Source organism: Neltuma alba, unplaced genomic scaffold (assembly GCF_004799145.2).
Source record: "Neltuma alba isolate B1F8T4 unplaced genomic scaffold, ASM479914v2 tig00011644_pilon, whole genome shotgun sequence".
NCBI classification, from domain to species: Eukaryota; Viridiplantae; Streptophyta; class Magnoliopsida; order Fabales; family Fabaceae; genus Neltuma; species Neltuma alba.
In genome coordinates, this window is record NW_021636292.1 from 41386 (window position 1) to 52169 (window position 10784).

At 36.1% G+C, this 10784-nt stretch overlaps 1 protein-coding gene across 1 annotated transcript; it reads left to right on the plus strand.

Annotated features, from left to right (window-relative positions):
* Positions 1–1339: 1339 nt before the first annotated feature.
* On the plus strand, positions 1340–10246 carry LOC114716133 (uncharacterized). Its single transcript, XM_028901067.1, has 7 exons — positions 1340–1873; positions 3113–3308; positions 3393–5965; positions 6291–6344; positions 6717–7047; positions 8172–8339; positions 9721–10246. Exons 1-5 carry the CDS (start codon positions 1340–1342, stop codon positions 6972–6974), a joined length of 3615 nt encoding a protein of 1204 aa, XP_028756900.1. The 3' UTR covers positions 6975–7047; positions 8172–8339; positions 9721–10246.
* The last annotated feature ends 538 nt before the right edge of the window (positions 10247–10784 follow it).

The window sequence follows — 10784 nt, forward strand, 5'->3', positions numbered from 1 at the left end:
TCAAATATCAAATACTCAGTGAAGAACCAAAAACAAATACTACTTTCTTAAAATCAAATATAGATCAATTTTTTTTTTCAAAACATTTGAAATAAGAATACTTTTATCTTTACGTGTTAAATTTTAATCATTACATGATGAGGTGTTTTGAAAAAACACACAAACTTTTAAAAATTATGTAAGTATTGTTGGTATAGTACAGTCTTAGATGAGAAAACTTATGAGCAAATTACTATTACAAGTGATGGCATTAATTTGGATTAAAAATATAAAAAAATTAACAGTTGCACCTATCTAAAAGCTTAGATTTGATGATGATTAAAAAAGTTTACAACGATAGTATGAGATATGTGTTCGAATTTTAGAAGCTTATATTCAGGAGGATTGGAGGTGCAGATCTTAAATTAGCCATTGATTGGGGGCTAAAAAGGAAAGAAAAAAATTCGTCGCTTGTCAACCATTGGACAGGCGACATGATACGGCTTCAGTCTGAGATAAATGCCTTTTTTTTTTTTTTGGTCGGAAGACATAAGTTCTTTTTATTAATCAATAAAATATATAAAACATTTATGATGTTATTATTTGTTTTATTATTATGATGTTATTGACGGTAAAAAATTTTTTTTTTTCTGTTCAATTTAAAAATATAAAAATATTGATGACAAAAAAATAATGTAAAAATGTTTTATATCTGGAAATTACTATTTATTTGAATTCATTTGGCATAACAAACAAATTCATATTTTATGCAAAGATTCACATGATTTTACATTAGAAAATTTTAATTTGAAATCAGCGTAAAAGTAATCTTTTATAAAAGTTTATAACTGAATGTATTTTACTTATAAATGATCTAACGATTTTGTTCGATGACATTCCTTTTTCAGTTTAATATTTTAAAAATAAAAAAGTTTAATTTGCTAATGAAAACAGTTATTCATTTTAAGTTAATAACAAAATACTTTCCTCCACGGAAAAATCTAAATCTTTCCCCTGAATCAAAAATATTATTTTTAAAACAACTGTAAATTTAACACATAATCAATAAAAAAATTGTATTGCTGGTCAACCATTTTATTCCAATAGCAGTGAGTTATTTATAATTTCAAATAATTAAACTAAAAAACATTTTTTAACAATAAAAAATTGTTTTACGGTTATTTTTAGTTATGTATCGAGCTGCAAGGTCAATTATTTACTCAATTCATATGATCCATGTTTAGTGGCGCTGAAAACTATTCTTTGGAGGGCAGTCTACTGTGTTGAGTTTTGGTGTTCCAGACCCGACACGAACTGAAAGTCTACATCTTTAGCCAGTCGCGTCCTCTCCTCTGAGTTCATGGACGCGCCAAAACCCTCCCAAGTTCGAGTTCTCGTACGCCCGCCTCCTTCTCCCAATCTTCCCATCACTTCATCTTCTTCTTCTCTACCTCCTCCTCCTCCTCCTCCACTCCCCACTCCCATTCCCTCCTCAGATCATTCTTCCTCTTCCTCCTCTGCAACACCTTCGTCCTCCTCCTCCTCTGCCTCCCCATCACTGCCTCGCTCCTCGGATGGTGTGGTGGTTGTTGGCTTCATTTCCCGAAGACCCGACGATTCCACGCAGCTTATTAACCGTGTTATCGACTTCAATGTGTTCGGCTCGGGCAATCTTGATAAACGACTATTCGTCGACGAAGAGGAAGCCAGAGACTGGTTTAAGTGGAGGAGAATTAGTTATTACCACGATGAAGAAAAGGGGATATTATATTTGCAGTTTTGTTCCACTGGCTGCCCGGCCATTGACGGATTTTCTGAGCCGTCACCCGGATTTGATTCCGTTGTGGAAGAGCACGAGTTTGGAGACCTTCAGGGAATGCTTTTTATGTTCTCTGTAAGTGAATTTTACATGGCATGCTATGGGCTTTATTAGTCTGATTTTATCTCGGCATCTTATGGATGTATTGAAGTATCAGGAGCCCCGTCTTCGACTTTTGATAGAGTTACTTAAGGGCATGATAAGTAAAGTTTGAGTCTTGATTGAAGTTGTCACCTTAAGGAACTGACAAGGATAAGATATCAACGACTTTTGAAGTTGGTGTTGATCTGAAGTGTGATTAAATGAAGAAGTTCATATGCATAGAAAATTATGATGTCGTCTTTTCCTATTACTTAATAATTGGCAGTTTTCTAGCGGTCAGTCGTAAGTGGTATAAAGAGAGAGAAGCTCTAGAGTCAAGGGAGTCAAGTGGGCTTTTAATGAAATTTGATATCGAAAGATCTGCGGAGTCACTCCCTTCCATGTGATAAAGGATAAGTTGAATCCCGTAAGATTGAATTTCGACACATAATTGACCCTCGGCATTTCAGTGTGTTGGTTCTATCCACAGCTAGATCAAAGAGCAGTTCTTTCATTGACCGGCATGTATGTGCATGAGCAATGATATGCTTCTGTTTATCCATAATCTATAATCAAAATTACGTTTAGAATCATGACAATTAAAATTTTGTGCCCGTCATGGCTTGCAATGCTTAGTATGAAGAGGGATGAACTTTACAGTTGAATATACAGTATCACTAGAAAATACTCGGCAAAAGAAAGTTGAGGTAGGGTGGTTTCAGACTTTCGGTTATTTTAATTATATGCAGTTTGAATATGAAAAACTGCTGGGGTACAAGGAGTAAGAAATCTCAAGTGGAAAACTCATGGAGAAATTAAGACCAGAAATAAATTGGGGATAAGCGCATAAATGATTATGCTTACAGTGAATCATCTCAACATAATCCACTTTAAGAATTATTGGATTTGACTAATATCTTCTCATTACATAATCCACTTTTAGAATTATTGGCTTTGACTAATATCTTCTGATTCAATTTCAACGCTTGCTTAATGTGTAATCTTGCTTATTCCTTATATTGTCTGCCAGCTTGGTTGTTAAGAGGAAGTAGTGCATTTTAATATTAGAAGATCAGTTAAAGAAAGAAGACATGAATGTCCCATTTGGAGCGATGGGATAGAAATTCTTTTCTTAGTGTTTGAGGTTCTGAATATATAGCACAGTGCATGTTAAGTGCTCTTTCAACGAGAAATTTGTGCATATTAGGTGTAATTGACAACATGGAAATGCAGGTTTGCCATGTTATTATACATATTCAGGAGGGATCACACTTTGGTACTGAGATCTTGAGTAACTTTCGTGTGCTACAAGCAGCCAAGCATGCTATGGCTCCATTTGTAAGATCCCAGACTACAACAAACACGCCATCTAGATCATATTCTTCATCATCTTCACGACCCATCTCTTCAGTAAACAATACTTCTCCAGGTAGAGGCGGTGCTTTCTCAAGCCGCAATGCCTCAGCCATTTCTCTCATGTCTGGTCTAGGTTCTTATACTTCTTTGTTTCCAGGACAATGCATACCTGTCACATTGTTCGTTTTCATTGATGAATTCTCCAATTTACCAAATTCCAACAGTAATGGGGAGGACTCTTCAGATTCCTCCTCACTTAATCACTCTGCTAATTTGAGTGGTGTAGCCAAGACTAACTTGCCTGCTAAGGGTTCTGGTTCAGTAGTTATGCTGGCACGCCCTGCAAGTCGATCTGAAGGTGGCTTCAAGAGAAAACTACAGTCCTCCCTTGAAGCTCAAATTCGATTTCTAATTAAGAAATGCCGCACACTCTCAGGTTCTGAATCAAGTTACTCTGGCATGAGAACCGGAGGCAGTTCAACTTCTGCTCCTTTATTTTCACTTGATGCATCAAAGGCAGTTGTTTTGTTAGATCAATTTTCAAATCGAAGAGGTGAATCTCTTGAGTTTGCCACTGGGCTTGTAGAAGATGTCTTGAATGGGAAAACAAACTCTGATTCCCTTCTGCTGGAAAGCCATAGTCAAAGTGCTAGCAAAGAGGATATTATATCTGTGAAAGATTTCATTTACAGGCAGTCTGATATTTTAAGAGGGAGAGGAGGTCTAGTTAACGCCAATAGTGGCTCAGCTGCTGGTGTTGGTATGGTAGCTGTTGCAGCAGCTGCAGCTGCTGCCTCTGCTGCATCAGGGAAAACATTTAATACTCCTGATCTTCCAAATTTTGAAGGCTGGCGATCTTCCAGTCATCATATGTTGAGTAGAATTCTCTGTGCAAAAGGCAGTTGCTTGGATGAATTTGAAACTATCAAAAGAAGACCCCGTCCAAGGAACACAGTTTTACCCGCAGCTGATGGGTCTCCAAAGGTTACAGATCCTCTTGATGTTGCAGCATCTTGGTTGCATAGTGGTAAAGGGCTCATTACAAAGTTTTCTACTTCATGGTGCCAAAGAGCAATACCAGCTGCCAAGGAGATTTATTTGAAAGATTTGCCCGATTGTTATCCTACTTCACAACATGAAACCCATTTGAATAATGCTTTGAATGCATTCTGCTCAATGGTCAAAGGACCTGCTGTGCAACTTTTCGCAAAAAAGTTAGAACAGGAATGCACTTTAATATGGGAATCTGGGAGGCAATTATGTGATGCTGTTAGCTTAACAGGCAAACCATGCATGCACCAACGGCATGATGTGGAGACTGTTAGTTCAGATTTAGGTGATTCATTGAAGGCGCATTCCAGTGGATATTTTTTCCTTCATGCCTGTGCTTGTGGCCGATCACGACAATTACGTCCTGATCCATTTGACTTTGAATCAGCTGATGCTAGTTGTTTCTCTGACTGTGATAAGCTCCTTCCTACACTCAGACTTCCAGAAATCAAAGTCATAGAGCCTATCAAGTCGTCCTCTTGGTGTTTGCTTCGGATTGGGGATGCAAGATACTATGAACCTTCTAAAGGCATACTTCAAAGTGGATTCTGTGACACCCAAAAATTTCTTCTCAGGTGGACTATATATCTAGAGAAGCAGAAAGTGCCAAATGGTTCAACAGAGAGTATAGTTAAGCAAGGTTCTTCAATTAAGCCACCAATGGTTGAATTTATTCCAGATGCAAAGAAAGCTGGCGTTATGCAGTCTGACCCTGCTGTACAGAATGAAGTGGATGGCCAAAGAACATCTTTAGATAAATCTGATGATAAAAATATAAGCTTTGGTAGAGGTCTTCCCAATTTCAAAATGAGAAAACCTTTTTCTGAGGTCGTTGCTGGATCAGCTGCTGGTGATTCAGGATTCCCCCCTCTTCAGCAGCGGAGATTGCCAACGTCAGGTTCTGATAAGGGTATGAAGCAAAATAGGACAAGTAGTCAGAGTTTGGGACATGTCAATGCAGTTGCTGATCATCAGGTGTCTCAAAAATCTTTAGATATATCCTTTGTTCGGCCACCACTTAATAGCAATAATGATAATAATTGCAGAGAAGCTGACCCTTTTTTGCAGATAGGTAGCAATGTAGTGCCTGTATACCTGGATGATAGTGAAAGAATAAAGTCTCATTCTTTTGTGAAGCACGTAATAGTATATGTTGGGTTTGAGCATGAATGCCCCCATGGCCATCGTTTCCTGTTAAATACAGAACATCTTGCTGAACTTGGATCTTCATACTCATTGTCTGAAGAATCTCATGTAACTTCTGTTGAACCTGGACATAGCAATCTGACAGATCATAGTAAAGTAAATAAGAATACTCGCTGGGGTAAGGTTCGCCGAAGCTCTGTGTCAGCAAATAAGGAAAGAGATGTGGACAAATCAAGTGAAATTATTGTCAATGGTGATTCAAATTCAGATGGAGTGATATATGCTTACCATCCACAGAAGGAACAAAATTTGACATCTGTTAATATATTGACCAAACCTTCTGATCTTCCAAAAGATCTTGGAGAAGATCTTGAAGCTATTAGCATGAATGATAGTGATCTTGCATTCTCCATGTTGAACCGAAATTTGCCTGTCTACATGTTCTGTCCTCATTGCAGGCTCTCAAGGCACAAGAAGGATCCACCAAAAGTTAAGTTTGCCAGCACAATCTCACAGCTTAAAAGGATTTTTCTGGTATGAGTTGCTGCTCTCATAAACATTTTCTTTAAGTTTCAATTAACATTATTGAGTACTATAATGCAAATCTGCTGGAAAATTTACTAGTCTCTGAGTTCTTGTTTTACTCATTCAGTTGTCTAGTTTTTATAAATCTACAGAACATGCAAATTTACTCATGTAGATAGCATATTACATTTTTAATTTGACACTTGAACGTGTTCACTCATATTGTAATGTAATTGACAATTAGATATAACAATATAACATTTTTGTGCCATTGAGATTCGTTGTTTTCATTTTATTATCGGATCAGCTACCTGATCTATTGATATTGCTGTAGGTGACACCTTCATTTCCTGTGACATTAGCAACATGTCCCATTGTACAATTTGAGGCAAGTCCTGCTATTTTAATGTACATTTTCTTGAAGGTTGTATGATTACATGAAACTGTCCATTGTGAAGCTGATCGCCTATGAGGTTGGGCAATAAAACCCCTTTTACATTGTCCTTTCCATATGAACCTTTTGTAGTGTCCTCAGTTTTACATTGTGCACCATCACAACTATAACATGTGTAATATCAAAAACAGATGAGTTTTGAACCAAAAAACATCAAAATTTTCGGTGAATTGGGCCCTGTATATCCACTTAAGAGAGACCATTTGGGCAGGCTCTGGCAAGAAGGGACACTTCTGCAATACTTTTAAAGTGATTGTATTTTTTTTTTTTTTAACTCTGTCCACTATTTGTATTTTGTCCTTGTAGACATCACACTTGCCTCCATCAGTCCCAGATCGTGAACAAAAATTGCAGTTCAGCCTTGGATGTCAAGTGGTTTTACCACCACAGAGTTTCCTTACTCTTAAACTACCATTTGTATATGGTGTGCAGCTGGAGGATGGAAGAAAGCATCCTCTCAACCCCTTTGAACAACAGCCGGAAATGACTGCCTGGATTACCAAGGGTTCAATACTGCAGATCTTGTCCAAGGGGATCAATGATGAGGGGCATCAAAAACACTAGAATATTATTTAATTTTAAAGTGGCTTTGCAAGAGTGAATCGGGCAAGTATGCCAACAACTTCTCCAGACTCAGGTGAGGTTTGGTCGCTTATATATGTACCTACAGTAGTCATCTTCGCAGTCAAAATTTTGTTCAGTCTTTTAAATGCAGGAGCATGTCGTTCACATATTTTAAATCTTTGGTAATCTGTCAGAAACTTGTTTGGTCTTCTGTAAAAGAATGTTAAGAAATTCTTTATGCTAACGCATTGTTTTGACACAGACAGAGACAAAGGCATGGATTATGCTATGTTAATTTTGCTGGAAAATTGACCTGTTAATGTAAACTAGATTCTGCGTCAGACTGCTTTTATCTCTGAAGAATACGAGATGTGTGCTAATGGTACAAAGTTATATGTGGAATAACTTATTTTTCTTTCCCCTTGAAATGATCAGTCGTGATCCTTCAAACCTGCCTCACTTTTTTAACGCTGTCAGATTTTTGTTCCTGCCAAACTTATTCCATTTTTTTTTCTACTTCAATCCAGAAGAGACTAGGGATGACAGTCAAAATCCTAATATTTTATTTTGGTTGATTTTTTTTTCATTAACTTGTTTGAATCCTTAATCTTTAATGCATGCTTATAACTAGTGTGGCTGAAGAAAGTGATCAATCATCAATTGACCGTTTGCTAAGGAAATCATTATTTTAGTCTCTTCGATGTGCAAAGATGCTTTAATCTGGAGAAAAGGATTTGATATAGTAGTTAGAGTGAATTGTATATGATTCTTATACGGTGCCCTTGTGGAAGGTTACACTTGAGTCCTTGTTGTAAGAGGAAATGAAAAATGGTAGGTTTAAGATGAGTGTAAGTTCAATGGGTTTGGACTTCAGAAAATCAGGCTTCCAGTTATAAACCATGAAGGATTATACGAAGCCTTGTTAAAGTTCCTGGGTTCTCTTGTTGGAGGTCTTCCACTTCCCTGTTTTTGGATGCTCCGTTTTAGCTAAGGGAATTGGTCCTCGTAGAAAATAAATGCTTGAATATTGAAGCAAAGAGGTGGCGAATGTCTCAGCAAAGACTCAGTCATTACTAATGCAGAGTGACTTGAAACATGAAATTTCACTTAATTACTATTGTTTACACATTGGATGCTCTTTCTCATGTTATTTTAACAAGAACTGTTTCTAATGAGGTTGCTTTCTCTCAATTAAAGGGGGGCGCACGCACGCTCATTAATGAGGACGTGTGAGCAGGACGAGGAACTTTGTGGATGGTGATTGTGGTCCGTCATGGAAGAGCTGTAAATGGAAAAACTGGGACTCAAGGAGTGCATCTTCATTCAATGGTTAAGTTTAACAGGCTTGGACAGCTTTTTAACAAGGTATTTGGATTCTTTGTGCTGACTAACTTGCCCTTATTCTGATGCTATTTTGGACTTTTTGGTTTCCAATAGACTTTGTGGGTGATTTTTTTAGCATGGTCCTCTGCTTTTTGATATATTGAAACATGGATATATGCATGTGATTGGATTAGCTTATTTTAAGTGATTTTGTACTGTACAAAATAAGTATGGGAGAGGAATTATGTCTTTGTTCCTCTATTTTTGTATGTGTTGACACATGTATATATGCATATTGTAATGAGTCTCATATCGAGGAGCCTCACAAGATTAATTAGTTCAATAGACTCTCTCATCTACTAGGGTAGTTTTTGTGTGAAAGTACCCGATGACTCGGAAAGGGATACCCCCAGAAAATCTGACTGGCAGGTTGCCAGGTAAAATACCATGGTGTGAAGCCATTATGAAAGTTGGCACCCCCATTTCCTCACAGGCTACTCTTTTAGGATTATGCTCTCTATTTGTACTTGTAACCCATGTTCAAGTAGTGCTGTCTGGATTGATTTGGAAGATAATGTCAAATATATTTAAGGACCATAAATGGTGCAAAAGGAAATGGTCATATTTCTTAACTGAATAGCCAGCAGTTCCCAGATGGGATGACTGCGAAATAACCACATTGACATGATTCAGCATGTGCCTATGATGATTAGCTCGGCTCAACCTGAAGAGAACGGCCGTTTTATTTATCTCCCAGTGATGTCTGCTGCGCTGCTTATAACTATGTTCCGGTGATTGCCATTACGGGTGTGTTTGGATGAAACCAAACTATGGTTTGGAGAATAGCTTCTGGAGAATAGATTCTGAAAAAAATAGATTTTGTAAAGAATAGATTTTGTGAAAAAGTGATTCTGATAAATTAGAGTGTTTGGATAGTTGTTATCAAAAGAACTTTTTATATGTACAAATTTTACTAAAATATGTATAAGTTAATATGATAATTACATAAAAGATAGATTTTATAATATATTTTAATTTAAAAAAATAAATTTGTTAATAATATATTTTTTTACCAACATAATTAATAATATATAAAATAATATAATTAATATGTATATATATTTATAAAATATAAGATTAAATATGTTTATAAAAAAATAATTGAGGAATGTTAAAATCATATTATCGTTGAGATCTACTCTACAGGTACAATCATACTATCCCATTTGAGCCAGAAGCAGAATGAATTCACTTCTTCTGAAACCATGGTTTTGAGTTCCAAATCATGATTTTGATCCAAAACCATGGTTTCTATTTTTTCCTAGGTGTTTGGCAAGTCTGAGACATAAACCATGGTTTGGGTCCCAAAACCATGGTTTTCTATCTTATCCAAACAGGCCCTAAATATGTGTGTTTCTTGCAGGAAAAGGCCCTTCGTGATCAGTGGATGGACGGCTTTTTCAAGTTTGAAGATGTCAGGAACCTGGACCATCACTGGTGTGTTTGACGTATGCAAGAATCTTGAGAAAAATAGACCGCTTGTTTTCCTTGAGAAGCTTTGCCATGGCAAACCGGCGAGCACAATCTTTGATGACCTTCTTTCTTCCCCGCAAAAACTGTTATCATATCTGGTTTCTCACATGATGTAGCTTGCGCGCACAAACACAGATTTCAATGCGATCTTCTCAATTCTTCTCCAGCCAATTTCTTCTCTGCCTTTTCCAGTGATTCCAACTTATCAGGTGCAACTTGGAAGATTATGGTTGACTTGTAAAAATCTGTTCCCACTCACGATTTCCGACATTTATTTTTTTCCCCCCAATTCAAGATTCTTTTTTTTTTTGGTTTTATTTTCGCTTTATAATTCTTTTGGGTTTTTTTAAGCAATTTGACCAAAACAAGGCATGGTTTCGACATATGTATTAACCTATGCAAAAGATCTCGGACCATGGCTGCATATTTTCAGAAAAACAGTGAAATTCTGAGAAAAACTAGATAGGTGTATTCGAAAGTTACACATTTTCATGCAATAAATTAAAAAAAAGCAATTTCCAGAAAAACCAAATTGGCATGTTCCTCAAAAAATAGATAGGTGTGTTCAAAAAAATTAAAAACTTAATATGGTTACACGTTTTCTGAAAAAAATTCGGAAAAAAATAGATGTCTTAAAAGTTAGATTTTTCACCCACAAACTAGATCAAGTTTAATACGTATAAATATAGAAAATATTTTTAAAAAAATTATCATCAATTAGATTGGGCAATTTTCGAAATTAACCAAACAGTACTGGACATCAAATAAGTATATGAAAAAAAAATTTGCCTCTAAGCTTTTATGATTTTTAATTCAAATATTTAATAATTAAAAATATTAAATTTTATTTTTTAAAAAGATGTAAAGACTTGCTAACAATTTTGTAAAATTATTATCAAAATACTCAGTTTTAATTTTTCTTAACTTGATAACAATTTTTGTGACTCGACAGTA